The 23,874-nt window shown below is 47.5% G+C and overlaps 2 protein-coding genes across 13 annotated transcripts in view; one reads left to right on the top strand and one right to left on the bottom strand.

Moving 5' to 3' along the window:
• Positions 1-14,210, top strand: part of DPF2 (double PHD fingers 2) — a 45,028-nt gene extending 30,818 nt beyond the window's left edge. For 5 of the 12 annotated variants that reach the window (XM_007070335.4, XM_007070334.4, XM_007070336.4 and 2 more), the window contains 5 exons: positions 2,834-2,971; positions 4,103-4,231; positions 5,080-5,192; positions 6,750-6,831; positions 9,445-14,210. In XM_007070335.4, coding sequence (XP_007070397.1) covers positions 2,834-2,971; positions 4,103-4,231; positions 5,080-5,192; positions 6,750-6,831; positions 9,445-9,521 — 539 coding nt within the window. In that variant the 3' untranslated portion in view covers positions 9,522-14,210. The remainder of the gene's footprint in view (positions 1-2,833; positions 2,972-4,102; positions 4,232-5,079; positions 5,193-6,749; positions 6,832-9,444) is intronic. The other 7 variants (XM_027832495.3, XM_037903975.2, XM_043551976.1 and 4 more) reach the window with 2 other exon arrangements.
• A 7,531-nt stretch (positions 14,211-21,741) lies between these two features.
• Positions 21,742-23,874, bottom strand: part of CHRM1 (cholinergic receptor muscarinic 1) — a 51,849-nt gene continuing 49,716 nt past the window's right edge. The window contains exon 5 of the mRNA XM_007070333.4: positions 21,742-23,874. The gene's annotated coding sequence lies outside the window, so the exon portion shown is untranslated.

Genomic DNA, 23,874 nt, shown 5'->3' with positions numbered 1-23,874 from the left:
TGTTTACACAGAGCTAAGAGAGCAATAATTCCCTTTGGCAAATGGGCATTTCAATCGCTATGTAAATTGACTGTGGCTTAAAGTGGTTTTAGAGGGATTTGCCTTTTTTCCCCTTTCTTTGCTAGATCCAAGTCTTCAGTTAAATAACCAAGAGGCTTGGTCTTTCTCTTGTCCCCAGCTTTGCTTTTCCCGGCAAATCTTGGCAAGCTCCAATTAATCCATCCCTCTCCAAGACCCAGTTTAAGCTTCATCGCTTTCCCTCAGTCCTCCCTGCCTCTCTCCTCCTTGTTATCCAGCCAGGACTCCATTCCCACCCACTAGTAAGCGTGGGTAATAGGGATTTTAAGTAAAGTTATCCAAAGCAACTAAGTGACTTAGGAGCCTAAGGCATGGCCTGCACTGAAAAGTATTGCTGGCCTACCTATGTCAATTAGAAGTGACCCATAACCGACAAGCTGTGCCGGTAAAATCGTTAGTGTAGACATACTATACCAGCAAAAAAAATCCTAGCTTATTTTGTTCGAGGACTTAGTATAAGTTATACTGTCAAAAGAACTTTTTTTTTTTTTTTTTTTTTTTTTTTGGTGGTATAGGTTGCGTCTCCACTAAAGCCCATGTCCACACTGGGAGTGCTTTACTGTTATTCTTCCCCCTCCCCAGTTTTGTTTCAAGCAGAATGTAATAGATATAATGGACACCAGCTGTCTCAGAGTGGGGCTAGAATACCAAACCCCTTACCACAAGTTCGAATCCAGTCTGGGTCATTGTGTCTGAAAGCAGTCCTCATCTGACTGTGGTTGGGAGGCTGGCATATGAAACGAGTTGGGTGGGTTTCAGTCCATATACTACACTGACAAATCACTCCTAGCATGGACAGCGCTATCCCAGCACAGTAAAACCAACACGCACACCCAGATTCCCCCTGAACAAAGCAAGCTGTATCAGTAAAAGTACGGCTTTGCTGGTTTGATACTAGGGACTTCTGCCAGCATGGCTTTATCGGTCAGCAGTCTCTCCTCTTTGTATCGCTGACTGACATAGCTATTATGCAGGTCAAAATCCCTAGTGTAGACATGGCCTAGGGAGGGGTTGCTGATGAAGCTCTATTGATAGAGCTGCTCTGACAAACCCTTTATAGTGGGAACAGTGCCTAAGCCCTGGTTCAAAAGTGACTTAGGGAAGCCAAGTCTCATTGAAGCTCAGTGGGATTTAGGCTCTTCTAAGAACTCTTCTGAACATTTTGCTTACTGCCCTTCTGCCTCAGCTGCTTGGTGGCATCGATAAGTGGGATTTGGGGGTTTTGTCTCACTGGGTTAAGTGGGATAAAACAAGACGGCCAAGTTAGGGATCTTTGCATGCAAGGGTAGATCCTCTACTGTGGCCCAGCTTCCACCGCCAAGGCAAATGAGAGCAAGCTAGGGGGAATGCTTGGCATGATCCCTGAGGAACCGTGTGCCAGCTGGGGATGGCAGTAGCACATCGTGCTCCAGCCTCTCCTGAGAGGGAGACGCACACCACCCCTATGCTGGGAACTGCAAAGAGGGAGGCATAAGAGCCAGCTCTGGCTACTGAGGGTTTCCCAAGCTGTAGACTTGTAGGAGGTTCCCACTCCAGTGGCACAAAGGGAGTGGATTGCAACAGAAAACCTGTCGTGTCTGTCCCTGCCCCCCACCCCCAATTCTGTTTTAAGCAAGATGTAATTGCTATAATGGGTATCAGGTGGCTCAGGATGTGGGGTAGAATACGAGCCCCTCACTCCCAGCTCACCAGTTCGAATACAGCCTAGGCTGTTGATGATGACCAAAAGCAGCTACCATCTGACTGCTGATTGTTCGCTAGTACATGAAATGAGTCAGGTTGGCCTCAGGCCAGTTCCCAGTGGCGCCAGCTCTCAGAAGCCTTCTGTTGACACTGAGAGGCCAGTGGATATGCCATGAAGACTGACATCTCAGTCTGCCACCCCACAGTGGTGGGGAAGTCCCTTCAAAGTAGGACTTGTCTTGGCTGTCTTGTGGCCAGAGGGTGTGGGAGAAACTTGTGCTGATTCTGCCTGCGCTGTACCTGTTCTGTGGGCTTTGGGCTCTGAGGCTGCCATTCTGGTACCAAACAATGTCAGGGGTAAATGGTAAGAAAGGAATGTAGACTGGGGAAGTGGCTCCCAATTCCAGGGGCATTATGCTCTCTACTTCCAGTCCTGCAAGGGAGGTTGGTTTATTGCATAGAAAACAGGCCTTTTCTCTACCCCCTGTGGCTGTAAAGCAGCTGCCTTTTAGGGACAGCAAAGCAGGCAGAGGCAACAGAAGTGTGTGTGGGGATAATGTGGTGGTTGCTTTCCGAGAGTCTGTGTGGGATGCCTTCAGCTTGGTTCCAGTGTCGCTTGATCGGAGAAACGATGCATCCAAGGAGACACCACCTTTAGGAGGCTCAGGCCTGAATTTCAGAGTTAGGCAGGTTTAAACCCAAGAGAAGATGGGGAATTTCCTTCTGTGTTTCATGGCTTGGATTGTTCTGGACAAAGCTTTCTCATCCCCATGAAGATCTGCTGGGCAAGCAGGAGAGGTAGGGGGAAAGTAGAAGGATTTATGGCTTACAGTCAGCAAAGGTAGAAATGCCCACGGCTTCTCAGGGTCTGGACAAACTATGAGTCTGCTGGCTCATGAAGCAGCCTCCTGAAGCCATGCTGGCTGTTCTACACTGTTAACTGCTGTGTCTTCAGGAGAAGGGCGGGTTGGGAAGGGCTATCTCAGAGATCTGGGGGGTTGCACATGAGCAGCGATGTTTGTGGCTCGGGTGCCTGCCAGGAGCACAGACCCATCCCCATTTTCTTTTGCAGTCTGTGGGAAGCGTTACAAGAACCGCCCTGGGCTCAGTTACCACTATGCTCACTCCCATCTGGCCGAGGAGGAGGGGGAGGATAAGGAAGATTCGCAGCCCCCGACGCCCGTCTCTCAGAGATCTGAGGAGCAGAAGTGTAAGACCTTTAGCCCCTGTCTTGACCCCATCTCCTGTGTGTCCTGGCTCTTCTGTAGCCTTAGGGCCAGAGGGTAGTGGTGAGGGAACCAAGAATATGACTGGGACTCCTATGGTCTATCTCCACCTCTAGGAGGGAAGCGGGGGGTCTAGAAGGCTAGAACAAGAGGGGCTCAGTCAGGACTCCTTGGTTCTGTCCCTGGCTCTAGGAGCATAGTGTGTTAGAGAAGGGAGCTGAGACACCTGGGATCCGTGGGAACCAATGTAATCTAGGTTGGAGGAATTAGCAGAGTGGTTAGATTAGCCAAACCACAACTCAGGATTCCTGGATTCTTTTTCTACCTCTGCCCCAACTAGCTGTGTGTTAGGTGAAATGCTTCCCCTCTCTGTGTCTGTCTACCTTTTCATAACACAGGTAAAAGAACAGTTACCTTTGTTACATGCAGAGTTGTGAGGCTTTGTGTTTCTAAAGTGCTTTGAGATCCGCAAATGAAAGGTACTGCAGAAACAAAATTTATATCCGCTTTTTACCTGTGGATATCTGCGGAGTTGTAGGGCTCTAGCAACAACGAGCGAAACCAGCAGCAAAAGCTAATATGTGAAAGTGGCTTGCACGCTCTTGGACAGGAGATGCACACTGCTGCATGGAAGGGACTCCTGTCCAGGAGTGTGCGAGCTGTTTGCACACAGTAGCATGACCAGGGACAGTTGTTGGTGATCCTTGTGCCTGCCCCAGTGGGTAGGGCTGGGGGCAGTACAGCCACACCAGAGGAGCTGCCAGGCTGGGTGCTGGCTCCTGTGAGTGGCGGCCCGTCATGCTGCTGCTTTTGCTGCTGCTGTTCCTGGCCTGGTCGTTAGCCATGGCCCAGCTGGTCTCGCTCATTGTCACTAGAGCCCTTCATCTCCATGGGTATCTGCTTTATATCCATAGATATACAATTTGTATCCATGCAGGGATCTAGAAGTGGGTACATCTGCTACGCCGTGACCTCATCTCTGCTGCATCTGAAAGCTTATGTGGGCCAAAGTCCCTACAGGAATCTCGTTGAATGTTCTCCTTCTAGGTGTCATTGCTCACTCTAAATAACCTTTTCTCTGTTTGGTGGGGTGGGGTTGGCTCTTCTCCATACAGCCAAGAAAGGTCCTGATGGCTTGGCTTTGCCCAACAATTACTGCGACTTCTGCCTAGGAGACTCAAAAATCAATAAGAAGACTGGGCACCCAGAGGAGCTGGTGTCATGTTCGGACTGCGGGCGATCAGGTACTTTGATTTGCAATACCTGCATTCAAGAGGCTGGATGCCCATGGTCCAGCATGAGGTGTTGCTGCTGCTTAACTTCACTGAGTTGGGGTTGTTCTTTATGCTGGATGCCCCCTTATTTGTCCCATGGGGTGGCTGCAGTGATGCATGATGGGAAGCTGATGTCTCTCTTCCGAGAGCCAGGAGCATTTCTGCTCTTTTATTTAAGGCCAGTGCAATCTTTTGGCTACCTGGTTTCTTTTGTCCCACCTAAGACAGCTGAAGGAGGAGCCGGGGGACTATGAGTCAGTGCTCCTAGGTTATGTTCCCAGCTTTGGAGGGGGAGAGGGGTCTAATGGGTTAGAGCAAGAAGAGGCCTGGGATTCAGGACCTCTAGATTCCATATCCAGCTGTAGAATGATAAACCAGCTCTTTAGTGATTAGAGCAGTGGGAGACTGGAAGTCAGGACTCCTGGGTTAAACTCTTGGCTCTGCCACTGACTGTCTCTGTGACCATGAGCATGTCACTTCCCCGCTCCATGCTTCAGCATCCCCATCTGTCTGTTTCTTTACCCTGCTCTCCTGTTAGCTGGAGAGCCTTCTCCTCTGTTGGTGTCTGGAGCAGCATCTCTCTATGTTTCTATTTCATTCCTTGTCTAGCACTACTCCTTCTCTGTTTCCCCCTCTCTGGGGGCAAGAGCTGTCACCATTGCAGTTGCTGCTATTTGGAAATAACCTCTATATCTCTTCCTGCCTCCTTATGTTTCATGCTTCATTTCCATTTCTCTTGCTTCTCTGAACTCTTGCCACTTGTCCAGGCCTGACATGTCTAACATCCATGTGTGGCTTTGTTTCATCCCCCTTGGCAGGGCACCCTTCTTGCCTCCAGTTCACTCCGGTTATGATGGCAGCAGTGAAGACGTACCGTTGGCAGTGCATCGAGTGTAAATGCTGCAACATCTGTGGCACCTCGGAGAACGATGTGAGTACCCTTCGGTGCTGGCGGGATCGATCATGGCAGAGCAAGCTTGACACTTTGGGCATCCACAGCTGCAAACGGGGGCTTAAAGAGGGGACCTGCAAGCCCCGAGGGGTACATGTCATTTGTGTCCAGAAATTATCTCCCCAAGTATTATCTGCCTACATCTCGCCATGCTGCACAGCGAGAGCAGCAACTTGCACAGTTTTGGCAGAGACAGGAGAATAATCTTTGGAATGGAGTTTGCTGTGGGAGTTTAAATTCTGAATGGAGACTACGTGGGAGGTGCGATTATGGATAATGTCCAAGGTAGGCTCTCGGGGAGTGTGTGTTCCAGGTTGGAGTAATGCAGCTTGAGACCGCAGGTGTACCATCACATTGCCCTCTCCCCCAGGTCAGGGGACCTGTTCTACTCCAATTGGGCAATGTGGCTTCCTCACTAGTTTTGGTGGTTGCTTCTCCCATTACCTAAGGATCTCTGCAGATACAGGCAGGCTGTATTGGTTACACATGGGGCAGCTCCGCTCTCAGAGCCATTAATCGCCTCCCCACAGACTCAGACGGGCATCGCTACATTAGTCACCTATGGAGAAACTCCATCCTTTCAGAGCTAATGTCTCAGGCTCTCTGCAGACTCAGGCAGACGTCTCTGCATCACACTCAGGTCACGCTATCAGAATTTGTTTTGCAGTCCCAAAGGGTAGAAAATCAAAACCTAAAATCCTGACCTTTTAACGTGAATCTAAGAGCCAGGACCCTAGGCATGTGAGCATAGGCGCCGTCTTCCCCTCTTTCCCCTGGGTGTTTGACCCCCTCCATGCCCCAACTCCACCCCTTCCATGAGGCCCCGTCCCTGCCATGCCTCTGCCAACCCCTTCCTCAAAGTCCCCGCTGCAACTCTGCCCCCTCCCTGCCCCTATTCCAACTCCTTCCCCAAATCCCTGCCCCAGCCCCGCCTCTTCCCTGCCTCCTCCCCTGAGCGCACCACGTTCTTGCTCCTCCCTCTCCTTCCTCCCTCTCCCTCCCGGAGCATGCTAATACCGCCAAACAGCTGTTTGGAAGCGGCTGGGTGGGAAATGCTGGGAGGTAGGTGGAGGAGTGGGGACGCGGCATGCTCTGGGGGGGGGGGGGGGGGGAGGAGGAGGAGAAGGAGGAGGGGCGGGGGGAGGGGAGCTTAGCTCTGCACTCACTAATTTTTCCTGTGGGTGCTCCAGCCCCGGTGCACCCGCGGAGTCAGCGCCTATGCCTTGATCCAGCCCTGCAGGTGTTACACGGACCTCTTCAGTGGCTGTTTCACATAGGAATCTGCTACTGCTATCAGCTAATGGAGTTACTTCTGTGGCTCAGGTGGTACAGGCTTATGCTTTTAGTGTCAAATGTGGCAGGTCTAATCTTTGGTGAAGACCCTGAGGGATTGGTTAGACTTGCATGTCACTAAAGCGCCCTCTGTTGTTCTTTGTGGGATGGCAGAATCATGCTGTGATTTGTAAATAGAGCCCTTTTGTGAAGCTGTGTTGAATCATCCGAATTTTCCTTTATTTTCCTCCCCCCTCTGCTTAGGACCAGCTGCTCTTCTGTGACGATTGTGATCGTGGGTATCACATGTACTGTCTAACTCCGCCCATGTCAGAGCCACCCGAAGGTAAATGTAGTGCTCCTTGGCCCATTCTTGTTTCTCTTTAGAATTCTGATTTTGGTTCTAAGCACTAGTGATTGATAGCATTGGGCATGATGCGAGCAGGAAGTGTGCAACTTTCTCCCACGTATCTCTGAATCCCGTATAACATCCCCTACTATTCTGGGCCTGGCTAGCTCTGCCAAGGTCCCTCAGACTTGCTGCACAGCCTCGCTTGCTATTTCAGCTCTGAGCTCCCTGACACAGGTAGCTCTGCTGATCCCCTATGATCCCAACCCACGGATCCCTGTGCTGCCTAAGTTATTCCTTCCCCCGCCTAGAGCCCCACAGTTCTAATTTGCAGCAGCACCCCCTCTTACTTATTCCAGTCCTGGGTGCCTCTTAAACTGACAAATGTGCTAAGTGGTGTGTGTAGGATGTTGTGGTGAAGGGAACACTGCGCTAAGTGTAGGGTTCGGTTGGGACTCTACTTATTCGTATTGTGGGTATCCCCTAGGAGGCCCAGTCATGGGACAGAACCCCATTATGCTAGGTGCTGCACAAATACTCCAAGTTCCCCATAACTTTCCTTGGCTTTCTTAGAGTCAGAGTCCAAGACCAGAAGGGACCACTGTGATCCAACTAGTCTGACCTTGTGTATATCACTGGCCATGGGACTATCCTGTATTAGTTGATGTTTGAGTTGGAGCAGATCTGCTAGAAAAACATCCAATATTGAGTTTTAAAAGGGAGGATTTGGATACAAGGGCCAACAAATTCAGCCTTGGAGGAAACAGGTGCAACTCCCATTGAAATTGATCAGAGATGTTTCTGCTTACATCAGAACCTGTGAAATTCTTTGGTCTGTCACATGCACGAGGTCAGATTAGATGAGGTCTGTGGACCTCCGTCCCTCAGCCTGCTGTCGAAATAGTCAAATACACCTTCTCCGGGCAGTGCCCGCTCCAGTAGATTCTCCTGGTACTAAATCATCACTGTCTCTATGCCAACTGGGATGTGGTAGGAATGTCATTAGGCATCCTGAGGAAGGAAGTATGGGGATAGCATCCTGCCAAGTGTGGAAACATTTCTGCATTGGTAGCAAAAGCAAGAGTACAGTGGCAGAGTCCAGATTTTCCACCAGCCCCACCTTTCCTTGCACAGTGCACTGATTCATGGTTTCAAAGCAAACTGGTTACAATTGAGCAGCCAGAAGCAATCTCTGGTCTAGATTCACCCATGTTAATTTTAAATTGCCTTTTAATTCTCTCACTTAATGTTATCTAGATGGAGGAATATCTGAAGACCTTGGGGGCTTTGTTTCCTAGCATACTGGGAGCACATAGTCCTGGATTAACACCTGCTAGGATATGTTTAGGGCCCTACCAAATACACGACTATGAAAAATGCATCACATACTGTGAAATCTGGTCTTTTGTGTGCTTTCCCCCTATACAATACTTATTTTACGAGGGAGACCAGCATTTCTCAAATTGGGGGTCCAACGCAAGAGGGAGTTGCCAGGAAGGTCACAAGGTTATTTTAGGGGGGTCGTGGTATTGCCACCCTCATTTCTGTGCTGCCTTCAGAGCTGGGTGGCCAGAGAGTGGCAGCTGTTAGTCGGGAGCCCAGCTCTGAAGGCAGTGCCCTGCCAGCAGTAGCACAGAAGTAAGAGTGGCAACACCATACCATGCCACCCTCATTTCTGCGTTGCCTTCAGAGCTGGACAGCCGGAGAGTGGCGGCTGCTGACTAAGGGCTTAGTTCTGCAGGCAGCAGCGCAAAAGTAAGGTGGCAATACCATACCATACATCCCTATTTCTGCGCTGTTGCTGGCAGTGGCTCTGCCTTCAGAGTTACGCTCTCAGCCAGCAGCCACCACTCTCCAGCTGCCCAGTTCTGAAGGCAGCACCGCCAGCAGCAGAACAGAAGTAAGGGTAGCAATACCATAACCCCGCCCACCCCCCACCCACCCCCAGTAGTCCCTAGGATGCCCCAACCAAGATCTGGGCCTTGTTACTGTATGTGCACCATTGGTAATATTATGGTAGCACCTTGGGGGCTCAGCCAAGATTGTTGTTAGTACGGTGGTAGGGGTTGAGGGCTCGAGAGATTGGGACCTGTTATCGCATATGCATTATTATTAGTAGTTTGTTAATATCTAGAGGCCCCAACCAAGATCCTGGAATAAACTACTGGCGTGAGGCACCAGTAGAACTGTTCCCATACTAGGGGGTTGTGCGGCTTTAGCTATAACATTTTCAAACTGGTATAGTTTAAAGCAGTATGAACACTGTGTGGACAAACCCATAGTGAGGCAGTTCCTGACCCAAAGCGCTTGCATTCTAAATAAACAAAGGCTGGGAGAGGAAATAGTGGTACAGAGAGGGGAAGTGACTTGCCCAAGGTCACACAGTAGGTCAGTGGCAGAGCTGGAAATAGACCCCAGTTTGGCACCCTAGATAGCATTGCCTGTTAGAGCAATGTTAGAACAACAGATTATTGTCCTGTTAAACAGCTGCTGTATTCCACCCTGGAGCTGGCCACATTTCAGCAGCAGGCAAATCACCCCCTCACACACATGCAGTTCACTAAGCATTCTGGGAAAGCCTAGTTACTGAGTCTTCACCTCTTCTTGCAGGGAGCTGGAGCTGTCACTTGTGTCTGGATTTGCTGAAGGAGAAAGCGTCAATCTATCAGAACCAGAACTCCTCTTGATTCGGTTTTGGGTTGGAGGGCAAAGCGTGGCTCAGTAGAGTAACCTCCAGTCACTCATTACATACAGGGCTCTGTTACTTTTTCTGTCCCCCCCCCCCCCTTTTTTTTTTAAATGGTTTAACCTTTCCCGTGTTTTTTTGGGTTCCTTTTTGTTGAATTTCTCTCCTTCCCAAAGCAGATTGGACTCTGCCTGTTACCAGAAGATCCATCCTGGCCTGGGGTTAGAAGTGGATCCACTTCCCCCACCATATCAGGTGAAGTCTTGTACGCAAGGCTGTCCCTTGGTGGTGGTTGCGTTTCTGCCTCTGTCTAAGCACTGCTTCAAACATACATAGCGTGAACCAATGCTTGACCCTCACTGAAGGCAAAACCAATCCTAGCACGCAGATGAGACGCAACAAACAGGAATCTCCTCTCTGTATAGGAGGGAGAATCGCCTTATTCATCCTGGTGAAAGGTGTCTCTTGGACTCTCCAGTGCAGGAACTGCAGAAAGAAGCGCCATAGGAGAAAAGGGGTCTTACATCCTCACTTAAATGACTCCTATTCCTGAGTCTGCTTTGCCATTCAGCACTACCGAGTTAGCAGCCATCTCCAGGGCTCCCGTCATCCACGCTCTTATGCTACAAGTCTGTCTGAGCAAAATCAACCTGTCAGGTAAAGGGAAATGGCTCCAGACATTCTTCGTGTCCCAAATCCTCCTCCTCCTCCGCTTACTCTAATTAGTGGGTTTAAGTCCACACACTTCTCCTAGTATAGACAGGAAGCAGTGGTTGTCCCTGGTTGATAGTAGGGTATCGATCACTGATTGCCCCGTCCTTCCACGAGTTGAAAGTGGTTTGACTGGTATAGGTGACTGGACCACACTGTTGTCAACACCGCCTGCTAGAGAATTGATTCCAGCACTGGTAGAAAGGGATCCAATGTGTGGGTGAGGGTGTGGTTTCCCTTGTTTGTCAGATAATATCAACCATGGATCAGTATCCCTGTGTAGAGAAGGCCTTTGATTTCCGCCTGAGTCAAACCAGTTTAAATATGAAGTGACTCCATTGTCTCTTGGTTTATGCTGGTCTGACTGAGATCAGAGTCAAACCCATAGACCCTACAGTACCTCAGCTTGATGGTGTGTTTACACCTGTCCTGTAAAACTACACTCAGCATCCCATAGTTCCAGGTTCTAGTGGTCACACAGGGTTTAAACTTTCACCAGGTTATTTTGGAAAAGGTCTGCCCCGGCCTCCTTTACAGACTCCATCCTTGAGAGGAGAAAGGGATGGTCCTTAGGATTCTTCACTGCTGCCTTAACATAGTCCAAATGCGTAAGTTGGCCCTTCCCATGTACATCCCCTGCACTCAAGCATTTTAATGGAGTTTTGCCTATTATGTTTTTAACCTACAAAGCCTGCCGTCCTGGCTTTTGGTGATGGTGTAGCTTTTCATATCATTAGGATAATGAAACTACAGTGGGGCTTTCGTCCCGGACTCTTGAGTCCCATACCGAAGCTGGTTGGTCGCCATCCCTGCAAGAGGCTTGAGTCCTCCCATGTTGTAGCAATGGCAGCACCATGCCTCCTGATAGGAGGAGGATGGTTTGGGACTATGGGTTCAGAACAAGCAGAGACCACTGGTGTTTCCATGGAACAAAGTGCAGATGGACTAGTCTTTTGATTTGCAGATCCCTTTGTCGCTCCAGTTAATGTGCCTATGCAAGGGAGCTGCATCCCCAAGACTTGGGAGTGCCTGTTCCAGCCGGTCAATGGGTATGAATGCATGCCAGCAGGGACCCATCGCCCCATGCCATGGTGTGTTGTTAAAGGCTGAGCTGGCTCGTTTCAGGACCTTGCTCTGCTCGACGATGGAGGAAAAGAAGCCAGTTTCTTCTCCCAGCTTGCTGCTGGGCTCTCCCTCTCTTGGAAAATAAGGATCCCTCTCCCTCCCTCCTCGCTATTTTTGTTTCCGCTCTGCAGGAATCTCATTGTATCATGTGACTCGGAACCCACTGGTGATCTTTTGAAGCCCTCCTTGCATCGCTGTTTTCAGTAGCAGGGGTCAAGGTGCATGGGACAATTTTTGTTGTACAGCCCTAGTATAGGATGAAGCATCTTTGGAAGGGTGACACAAAAGGGTTCTGTTGAATAATGTGCCTGTTTTTTCTAAATCGACTTCAAACCTACCTCCAAAATCCCTTTTTACGTTCTTCCTTGCTCACTAGAAATGCATTTAAAAAAAAAAAACACTTCACCTGTACAAAAGGGGCTGGATGGCTCAGGGGATGGTGAATGGGAGGACTTTTGTTCACCACTAGGTCACTGGTTCAAATCTAGCCCAAGCTGGTAGCAATCAGAAGCCATTACCAGCCACTGGTGATTTGGTGGCCTGTATGAAATGAGTTTTGTGGGTCTCAATCCAGTGTAACACACACATGCCAGGATCAAGGAGGCCATGGAGACTGGACATTGTGGCACAATGAGGATGTTTGCCATGCTGTCCCTTACTTGGCTAAAAGTAGATGGTCAGTCCAGACCCGTTCTGAGCACTACTTCAGATGGAAATATTAAATAAAAGACCCCACTCCCTCCATACTTGCACAACAGTGACATGTCTGCATTTGTTTGAAATCCTATATCCCCTCAGCAGTGGCTGTGGTTGGAAGCCACCTGAAAAGGGAAGCATAGCTTTGCCCACTTCATTACCTTATCCACTCTTATGAACGACTGAAGCTGAAGTGGGTGGGGATTCAATGCAGGCAGAGGCAGAAATCCTTTTTGCCTCTGATTCCATCCAGAGCCTCCTAATAAATGGGGCTCAGTCACTGAGCAAATCTTCCTTGCTTGGCTAACTGGGGAGCTGTTGCCCGAACTGAAATTGGCCATTCCCCAGCAGCTCTCGCCAGCACTGCAGGGTCCTGAGTGTCTTGTCTTGGACGGACCACAATCCTCTGCAAAGTATCACATGTGTGTCTTATCCTGCCTACCCCAAAAAAACACCAAAACGGCTTGTTAAACCCCTCTCTCGTCACTTTGGGGTGGGTTACTTTTCTTAAATTTGTGTGTAGCTCTCCTTGCAATGGGAATTCAGCGCTCAGGTCAGATGTGTTCCAGATACATTGGTTTCCCATAAGGAGGCTCTTTAGGGTTGGGATGGGGAATATTATATAGCTCATTTCTGTGCTTTCACCTTGTAATGTTTTTCAGGGTGTGTGATGCGGGGGGGGGAGGTGTCAGCTTGATTTCCTCTATTCTTTATGATGCTGCTTCCCCTGCCCCCTCTTGGAGGAGAAATGTCAAACAGTTCTGAGTAGGGAAAGCCACCTGCTGCTGAGTTAGTTTTCTTCTTTGACTGACTTTCACAGCTTTTCCCTCTGACTTAGCAAGCTGCCTCCCTCACTCCCACATACATGCACGCACATTCACACATGCATTAACAGCCAACTATGTATTGAGAATAGTGGACTTGTGTTTTTCCATTTCAGTAACCTAATTAAATCGCAAAGTTTCAGAAGCATATTTTGGGTTTGGGTTTTTTTAATTTACAGTGTAAAAAACAAATGGGAATTTTTTGCTGCTGTTAAGATTCCTTTTTTTCCCCCTTTCCTCCCCACTTTAATTGGAGCCAAGGTGTGTAATTTTTTTAAGGTACTGTATTAAAAAAACATTAGTAAATAAACATTTTTACACGGATCTCTCATTTTAAGCTGCCTTATTTGTTACTGATACAGATGCTGTGAGATTAGATGCTGGGGGTGCTTCTGAGTTTACTGTGCAGTTCTCCAGGGAAAACTGTTCAGGTAAAAGTGTTGTGTATTTCATCTTTCTATTTTCCACATCCCTTTGTTAGGTCCTGATTCAGCAAGGTTCTTAAACTTGTCTAACGTGTAGGCAGGAGAGTGGTCAAAGGAGATCACTTTAATAGATTTTAAGGCCAGAAGGTCCTATTACATCACCTACTTTAACCTGCATAGCACAAGCTAGAGAACTTCACTTAGTGACTCTTGTGGTGATTCCAGTGACTTGTGCTTGGCTAAAACATCTTCAGAAAGGCCTCCAGTCTTGGTTTAAAGATGTCGAGACGGAGAATCCACAACTTCCTTTGCGAGTTTGTTCCAGTGGATAATCATCCTTAATAGTGCTTTATTTCTAAGTTCAATTTAACATAAGGACAAAAGGGAGCATTGTGATTATCTAGTCTGACCTCCTGTATAACACATACCCGTACCCCATGCCTAACCACTAGACCTGCATTAACTCCTCCCTTAACTAGAACCTGGCTTTAACTTCTAGTGTTTAATGCTGTGCCTTGCTCTGCTAGTTTAAAGAGCCATTTAGTACCTGGTATTTTCTCCACATGAAGATACTTAGACACCTTAATCAAGTCACCTCTGTCTCCTTTTTTAGAAGCTAACCAGAATGAGCACTTTAACTCTCCCAGCATAAGACATTTTTTCCATCCCTCGAATTGTTTTGGGGCTCTTCTCTGCAACCTCTCCAATTTCCCATCATGCTTAGATACCTACCTTGCTGAATCTGGGCCATCCAGAGTATTAGAAAAAGCTTTCTTCCCCTTTAAAAGTAATGAATGCTCTAGATTGGAGTCTGAAGCTATTATTTGTATTGCAGTATCACACAGAAGCCCTAGTTATAGACCAGGGGCAGCTTGTGCTAGGTGCAGGGCCGGTGCAAGGAGGTTTCACGCCCTAGGCAAAAATTCCACCTTGCACCACCCCCCCCACCCCCCTGAGGCGCCTCCCCTGCGGCAGCTCCCTGCTGAACCCCCCCCCCCCCCAGCCTGGGCAGCCCCCCTGTGGCAGCTCCCCGCCACCCCCTCCCTCCCTCCCCTCGACCCAGGCAGCTCCCCGCCCCAGCTCACCTCTGCTCCACCTCCTCCCCGAGCACGCCGCCGCTTCTCCCGCCTCCCAGGCTTGCAGCGCCAATCAGCTGTTTGGCACGCAAGCCTGGGAAGGAGAGAAGCAGAGCGGGGCGGTGCTCAGGGGAGGAGGTGGCGCAGAGGTGAGCTGGGGCAGGGAGCCGTTCCCCTGTGTGCGCCCCCCCACCATTACTTGCTGCAGGCGGGCCTCCCCGCGCCCCCCTGGCCCAACTTACCTCCGCTCCACCGCCGCCCCCGACCACTTGGTGCCCTAGGTGACTATCTAGTTATCCTAGTGGTTGCACCGGCCCTGGCTAGGTGCTATACAAGTGCAGAACAAAGAGATGGTATCTGCCCCTAAAGAGTTTGCATTCCTAATAAGCAAAGGAAGGATGATCGTTTCCCATTTTAGGCATGGGAAACTGAAGCCCAGAGAGAAGTATTTTCCCAGGGTGTCACAAGGAGTGAGTGGCAGAATTAGGACTTGAATCCAAATGTTCTGAGTGCCAGGCCAGTATCTCAATTCAACTCCAGTGCTGGAGCAGAATTGATGCAGAAGGGAGAGGCATGTACAGGCTGTGCAAGCTTCCTACTTTCAGATATCCAGTGCTATTTTATAATTCATTGGTCCCACACGAGATATGGGGACATCAACGCATCCATCAAACACACCCTGAAGACACTGATAGCACTAAATCAGATGCATCATTGGGATGAATCATCATTAGGCTGCCAGATCCTTAAACATGTGCCTATTGTACTTCATGAAGCTCTAGTTACAGCACAATATCATATGGACACAAAGGGACAGTGAAAGACTTTAAGGTGGCTCCAAACCACTAGGTACAATATGCTGCAATTCTGCCTGTGTTGTGCCTCAGATACCCAGGAAGGTGTTATCAGGGGAAAAGTTTTTATCATAGGTGCTTGTGCAACCTTATTGATGGAAATTCTTTGGATGTTTACTGCAGAGATAGCACACATGCACCCCGTACCCCGTGCCTAACCACTAGACCCCACTCCTCTCCCAGAGCTAAACATAGAACCTCAGAGTCCTGGCTCCCAGCCCTCCTGCTCTAACCACTAGACCCCATTCCCAGAACCAGGAATAGAACCCAGGTGTCCTGTCTCCCCAAGTGTGTATTATGGCTCTAAGAACATTGAACTTCCTAGCACTGACTGTTCTCCGTCCTGCTCTCATTGGTAAACATTCAAATTCCTAGAACTGTTAGAGGATGCTTGTCTATGTATATAATTCTTTTTTCTAGTTGTTAAAAATAGGATCATGTCACTGTTGGGGAAGGGTGTGTGTTAATACAGCATGACTTCCCTGCAATGCTAGCTGTCTCCAAAGATTTGCATCCTTGTATCTTAATGGCAAAAAACAGCAGCTGCAGGTAAGACAGGGTCAAGTATTCAGTCTAAGGGGGATAGAAGAAGCTGCGACTTCAGTGTGACTCAGTGCAGGATGGGGGAAGTGGATTTTATTAACTCATTCTCCCCCTTCACCTCCTTTGTTCTTTCCTTCTGCTGTAATGCTTTTAGGACCAGATTCAATTCAAACCAAATCATGCACTGCATAGTCCCAACATCTTCCACTAAAAATATTTTGTCTGGCCATTGTGGTCTGGATGGCAGCATGGCCCAGTGGCACTGTACTGGGACTCAGGATACATGAGTTCTATACTCGGCTCTGCTGCGTGTGGCCTTGAGCAACTCCCTTCCCCTCTGTGCTCCTGTTTCCCTTCCCACCCTTTGACTATATCAGTGGTCTCCAACCTTTTTACATAAACAGATCACTTTTAGAATTTAAGTGCACCCCAGGATCTACCCTGCTTCGCTCACTCCATGCCCCCCCTCCTTCGCTCGCTCCGCACCACCCTTGCTTACTCTCACCAGGCTGGGGCAGAGGGTTGGGGTTTGGGAGAGGGCTCTGGGCTGGGGCCAAGAGGTTTGGAGTATGGGACGGGACTCTGGGCTGAGCCTGGGGCAGGAGGGGGTGCAAGCTCTGGGAGGGAGTTTGGGTGAAGGAGGGGGCTTCGGGCTGGGGCAGAGTGTTGGGGTGCAGGAGGGGGTGCAGGCTCTGGGAGGGAATTTAGATGCAGGAGGGGGATCCGGCTGGGGCAGAGTGTTGGGGTGCAGGAGGGGGTATGGGGTGCTGGCTCTGGGAGAGGGGTCAGGGCTGGGGCAGGGCAATGGGGGGCAGGAGCAGGATTGGGGGGGCAGGAGGTGGTCTGGGGTGCTAGCTCCAGGAGAGGTCTCCAGCCAGGCAACGTTTACCTTGGGCGAGGCTAATGCAGGATCACTGCCTCCCCTGGGCCCACGCCGCTCCCAGAAGGGGCCAACATGCCCCTGCAGGCATGTGGCTCCGCGCGCTGCCCCTCTCTGCCGGCACTGCTCCCGCAGCTCCCATTGGCCACAGTTCCCCATTCCCGACCAATGGGAGCTGCGGGCGTGGTGCTTGCAGGCAGGAGCAGCATGCAGAGACCCCTGCTGTCCCCCTCCCCTAGAACTGCGAGGGCATGCTGCCTGCTTCTGGGAGTGGTGTAGGGCTGGGGCATGCAGGGGGCCTGCCTTAGCGGCAGCCCTGCTGCAGCCAGAGATTGCAATCGACTGGGAGAGTCTCCAGGATCGACCATTCAATCGCGATTGATCGGTTGGTGCTCACTTCCCTATGTAGACTGTAAACTCTTGCGAGTAGGGACTGTCTCTTCCTTTGTCTATACAGTGCCTAACACAATGGGTGCTGATCTAGTTTGGGGACCTGTAGGCTCTGCTCTAGTAGTGTTAACCTTCTATCACCTAGAGGACCCAACTTAGCTTGGGGGTACCATTGAGCAGGGTGCCATAGACAACATGGTGAGAGACAATCCCTGCCTTAAAGATTTTACAATCCAGGGCCTGATCCAGGCAAGACTGTTGCAGATGCTTAACTTTATGCACTGTCAGCATTCCAAATCCGTGGGATTTATTCGCAGTGTGTAAAGTTAATGTGCATACGTCTTTGCAAGGTTGGGGCCTAAATAGAAAAGACAGATACGAAGTGGGAGAAGGTGGGAAATAATCCTCTCATTTTACGTGTGCAGAGAGATTAGTCACACATGGAGTCTGTAGCAGAGCTAGGAATTAAACCCAGGTTTCTTGAGATGAGAGCTAGTTGGATATTTTGCATTAAAACAGCTTTTTGCCAGAAAATGCTAAACAGCCAAAACAAAAACTTTTTGCGGGAATGTATCTGCTTCAATTAAACTTTCATTGAAAGAGGTTTCTCCAGTCCAGGGTGGAAATGTGAGACAGAGCTCAGAATAATCGATAGCCCTGTCTAAGTGAGGCAGAGCAGGGACCTGAAGCTGGGTCCCCCATCCCTGCTCACTACTGGGCTGTTGACTGTTCTGGAACGGGGGGTCTGTGCTCTTGCTCTCTTGGGCTGGTTTTTACAAACATGCCTTGGTTTGGTCCCAGTACGGAATGGAAAACGTTTTTTAAATGTTCATGAACCAGGAAAACAGTTTCCTTCCCCCACTTTATTTCAGACATAATGTAGTGCCACAAGCCTGTTCTTTCTTGACAGGGAAACATGCTGCCTCTTTTTTTTAACGATGTTTTCCCTATAATAACATTATACACAACTGGCTGGAGTCAGATGATCAGATCCTTATCCTACGTATGCAGGTGTAAATCTGGAGCGAGGTTCCATTTAACACAAGGGAGTTAGCCTACTTTTACCCAGTTCCGAGTGAGATCAGAATATAGCCCTCATGATTTTAAATAACAATTCACTACTTTAAATTAGGACACAAATCAAATGATGGCAGCATGCTGTACTGGGATGAGTTCCAGTCATCTACTGGAGCTGTGGAGATATGTTACAGGGAATTCCAAGAAAAGCAAGAAAAAATGATTAAAGACCTAAGATTTTCTTAGTGCCATAATAGTGTAGAGCAGGAGAGGGTTGTAGGAGAAGATGCCATGCTGAAAGAATCATGGGATTTTTATTGTCCTTGGTACATAAACTATTGCAAATATTATTGCACATAAAATCATTATAGAGATTCAGAAACTTCTCTGCCAAACTTTTTTTTTTGTATTATTTCAGAGGTGCCTATTCCATCAGTTTAGTATCTGATTCCACTCTGTCTCAGGTGAGATTATATCCTGGTTTTGGCTCATAGGAGTTGACAGACTGCATCACTTGTCCAGCTAGTCCAGCATCCTGTTTGAGGTGGGCTCATACATGGACTCAGTTATTTTTTATTAGTGTCTTGCTCTGAGACATCCAATCAAGATCTGGTCTCTGTTGTGCTAAGTGCTGTACAAACATGAAATGAAATACAGTCCCAATTCTAAAGGGTTTTTTCCAGCTCTGAGTCCTTGCCGTTTTGCCTCGATGCTGTTTGAAATGAGATTACTGCCTGGGACTTGAATCAGTCAATATAGGTTCAATTCTGAACTCTGCCACAGACTTGAATAAATCACTTAATCTCTCAGTGCCTCACTTCCCTCAGATGCAAAATGGAGATGATAATCCTTCCTTTGTGTGTCCAGACTGTAAACTCTTCACTGCAGGCACTGTTATTGTGTGTATGTGCAGCATCCAGCATGACTGGGGTGGGCCCCAATATCAGAGGGCGTCTGTATAGTGCCTGGCGTGATAGGGGCCCTGCTCTAGCACAATGGGACCTTGATTACAGTCAGGGCCTCTTGAGGCAACCATATCTTAAAACAAAACAAAGCCCACTATTATAAAGCAATTTTGTTTTCCTTTTTATTTTTTCAAACAAATAAATATGAAGAATATTGACATAAACACCAGCCTCACTGGACCCTGCATGAGGAAAGTCAGTATGTACAGTCCTGTTTGATCAGGGTTTTGTAGCTTTGCCAATTCTCATGCTAAATGGAGTTTTCTTTCAGCTCACAGCCCCTGAAGTTATGATTACGTGAGACTCTGTTTACATATATTTTAAAAAAAAGTTTCTAGTGAAAAGCTTGAAAATGTGACCTCTAAAGGCTCAGAAACCAGAAGGAAAACATGAATCTTTCCCTCCTCGCTCCCCCACTAGTTTACTATTTGGCTTAAAATCATGAGATTTTTTTTTAATCTTGTGATTTTGGAGTCTGACTTGTGATTTTTGCATGCTTGGGGATGGTAATGCTGGGTTTGTAACTCTCATAAACATGTTTTGGTCAGTGATTTATTTATATTAAACATTCAAGAGTCACCAGGCTAAAGATATGTTGGAATCATGGCACAAAGACTAAGTGAATTGGAGGACTGCCCCTGACTTCCTGCTGGGTCATCTTTTCTCTGCTGCTGGGACATCTTCAGGAAATAGCGCTTAGATTGATATATCTTTTCTCCGCTGCCTGCCTGCCTGTTGCTCCCAGGAGTGTTAGTGCAAGTTCGGAATGTGGAGAGCGCTTATGATCATGGTACAGAATAATTCATTCTTCCTACCTGGGGAGCATCTGAGTCCTCCTTGCTTGTCTCTCCCCCAGGGGAGAACGGATCAGAGGATCTCTCGGGGAGGGACAGGCCTGGGTAGTTCAAGTATATCTATTCGTGTGAGGCATAAAACTGTTGGAGCTATGCTGCTGCTTGAAGGCTTTATGGCAAAAGCTATGTGTGTACAGGATGGAGCAAGGAGTAATGGCCTCTGCAGCAGATGGCGAGCTCAGAACTTTGCATGGTGGCCTGGGACTTGGGAGACCCAAGTTCAATTTGCCACTTCGTTGCATGACTGGGAGCAAGTCACTCTGGCCCAGATCCTCAAAGGTATTTAGGTGCTTAGCTTGCATTGATTTCAGTGGCTAAATATCTTTGAGACTGGTCTTTAGTCTCCCACTGCCTCAATTCCCCCTTTGTAAAATGGAATAATGCTTCCCTACTGCACAGGATGAAGGGAAATATATTAAAATTAGGGCTGTTGATTAATTGCAGTTAACTCATGTGATTAACTCAAAAATTAATTACAGTTAAAATTAATCGTGGTTAATTGGAGCTTAATCACATTGTTAAATGATAGAAAACCAATTGAAATTTATTAAATATTTTTGGACGTTTTTCTACATTTTCAAATATATTGATTTCAAATAGAACACAAAATACAAAGTGTACAGTGCCCACTTTATTATTTTTTATTACACATACTTGCACTGTAAAAATGATAAATATAAGAAATAGTATTTTTTAATTCATCTCATACAAGTACTGTAGTGCAATCTCTTTATCGTGAAAGTGCAACTTACAAATGTAGATTTTATTTTTTTTGTTACATAACTGCACTCAAAAACAAAACTTTGGAGCCTACAAGTCCACTCAGTCCTACTTCTCGTTCAGCCAATTGCTAAGACAAACAAGTTTGTTTACATTTATGGGAGATGATGCTGCCCACTTCTTATTTACAATGTCACCTGAAAGTGAGAACAGCCGTTCATATGGGACTTTTGTAGCCGGCATTGTAAGGTATTTATGTGCCCCTTCATGTTTTGACCACCATTCCAGAGGACATGCTTCTATTTTGATGAAGCTCGTTTAGAAAAAAATACGTTAGTTAAATTTGTGACTGAACTCCTTGGGAGAGAATTGTATGTTTCCAGCTCTGTTTTACCTGCATTCTGCCATATATTTCATGTTATAGTAGTCTTGGGTGATGACTCAGCACATGTTCATTTTAAGAACACTTTCGCTGCAGATTTCACAAAGTGCAAAGAAGGTACCAATGTGAGATTTTGAAGATAGCTACAGCACTCAACCTAAGGTTTAAGAATCTGAAGTGCCTTCCAAAATCTGAGAGGGACGAGGTGTGGAGCATGCTTTCAGAACTCTTAAAAGAACAATACTCTGATGCGAAAACTATAGAACCCAAACCATCAAAAAAGAAAATCAACCTTCTGCTGGTGGCATCTGACTCAGATGATAAAAATGAACATGCGTCAGTCCGCTCTGCTTTGGATTGTTATCTAGCAGAACCTGTCATCAGCATGGACTCATGTCGTCTGGAATGGTGGTTGAAATGTGAAGGGACATACGAATTTTTAGCGCATCTGGCATGTAAATATCTTGCGATGCCAGCTACAACGGTGCCATGATAACACCTGTTCTCACTTTCATGTGACATTTTGAACAAGATGCGGGCAGCATTATCTCCTGCAAACGTAAACAAGCTTGTTTGAGCGATTGGCTGAACAAGAAATAAGACTGAGTGGACTTGTAGGCTCTACAGTTTTATATTGTTTTATTTTTGAATGCAGTTTTTTTATATAATTCTACATTTTGTAAGTTCAACTTTCATGATAAAGAGATTGCACTATAGTACTTGTATTAGGTGAACAAAATACTATTTCTTTTGTTTTTTACAGTGCAAATATTTAATAAAAATAAATATAAAGTGAGCACTGTACACTTTGTATTCTGTGTTGTAAGTGAAATCAATATATTTGAAAATGTAGGAAACATCCAAAAATATTTAAATAAATAGTGTTCTATCATTTAACCATATGATTAATCACGATTAACTTTTTAAAATCACTTGACAACCCTAATTAAAATATTGTGAGGTGCCCAGATATTATGATAACGGGGCCTATATAACCCCCTTAGAGAGATGCTTGAGCAGGGACTAGGGAAGAATTTCTCTACACTAATCCTCTTGAGCAGGACAGTAACAGAGTGGGTTATTAATAATATATTAATAATATCCTGTGTCCATGTGGTTGAATGGGACACTTTAAGACCCTGATGGGAAGGATGAAGGTGCAACTGTGCTTACTGTCTTTCCCCACTCCAGATGTCATCTTTCCCCATGTCACCTTCAGTTTTCATCTTTCTCAGTGCAATGCAATGATACTTGGCACCTCACTAGCACCAGATTACGAAATGTTTTCTAAAACTCAACCAGTGAAGCTTCACCACCCATGATTGCCCAAGGTCACAAGCTCTGAGAATGGAACTCCAGAGCCCAGACACCCCCACCTTTAGTCACTAGAATCATAGAATATTAGGGTTGGAAGAGACCTCAGGAGGTCATTTAGTCTAATCCTCTGCTCAAAGCAGGACCAACCCCAACTAAATCATCCCAGCCAGGGCTTTGTCAAGCCGGGCCTTAAAAACCTCTAAAGATGGAGATTCTACCACCTCCCTAGGTAATCCATTTCTAGTGCTTCACCACCCTCCTAGTGAAATAGTGTTTCCTAATATCCAACCTAGACCTTCCCCACTGCAACTTGAGACCATTGCTTCTTGTTCTGTCATCTGCCACCACCGAGAACAGCCGAGCTCCATCCTCTTTGGAACCCCCCTTCAAGTAGTTGAAGGCTCCTATCAAATCCCCCCTCAGTCTTATCTTCTGCAGACTAAATTACCCCAGTTCCCTCAGCGTCTCCTTGTAAGTCATGTGCCCTAGCCCCCTAATCATTTTCATTGCCCTCCACTGGACTCTCTCCAATTTGTCCACATCCCTTCTGTAGTGTGGGGACCCAAACTGGACACAATACTTCAGGTGTGGCCTCACCAGTCCTGAATAGAGGGGAATAATCACTTCCCTCAATCTGCTGGCAATGCTCCTACTAATACATCCTAATATGCCATTTGCCTTCTTGGCAACAAGGGCACACTGCTCATATCCAGCTTCTCGTCCGCTGTAATCCCCAGATCCTTTTCTGCAGAACTAGACACCACGCCGCTCCCAGAGCTGGAAATAGAATCCAGGAGTCCTGGCTCCCACTGCCACCCTGCTCTAACCCATTAGACCTCCCCACCCTACAGATCTGATTCCCAGTCTTTGACTCTGAGCCGGGAAACAGAAGAACTCAGGAGTCTTGTTTACCATTCTCCTCTGCCCTAATCACTAAATGCCACTGACCTCCCAGAACTGGGGCTGGAATGCAGGAGTCTTCCCCCTGTCCTTGCTCTAAGCGCTAGACACCCTCTCTCCTCCCAGCCCAGTCTCTGACTCTAGCCACTAGACATACTCATGAAGAGCCAGGAGTCCTGACTCCCATTTTCCTTGTCTAAGCAGTAGGATGGCTAGACTGTGGTTGTCTCTGTGGCTGAATGGATGGAAGGTCAAGTGTCCTCTTAGTCAAAGCATCAAGACTGGAAAGAGCTGAAAATCCCAAGAGGTCATGTCACAACCATGAATTGCTGGTTTCAGTGGCCCTGTGGCTTAGATTTTAAACTAGGTTTTAAATCAGTTTCTCTCAAGCACAGAGCACTAAATGCACCAGCTTTGTCCATTTGTTTTCCTTTTGATACATCCACATTCATCAAGGTTTTAAGGAAGGCCACTATCTGACAATGAGTTCAAGATTACAATAATAAACGGTGGCATGGTGTTCCGGAACCTGCCAGCTGTATCCTCACCCAGACCCCAAAGGCTGGGTTCATGACTGTCTCGGAGGAATTCTCCCTCTGGCATCACAGCCAGGTCCCATTCTTCTGCTGCAGTGCAGTTTGCCTGACAGTCTTCATCCCAGCCCAGGGATTTAAT

This window comes from Chelonia mydas, chromosome 7 (genome assembly GCF_015237465.2).
Source record: "Chelonia mydas isolate rCheMyd1 chromosome 7, rCheMyd1.pri.v2, whole genome shotgun sequence".
Classification (NCBI taxonomy): Eukaryota; Metazoa; Chordata; order Testudines; family Cheloniidae; genus Chelonia; species Chelonia mydas.
The sequence above is the reverse complement of the archived record's forward strand: the minus strand, read 5'-3'. Positions and strand labels throughout refer to the sequence as shown.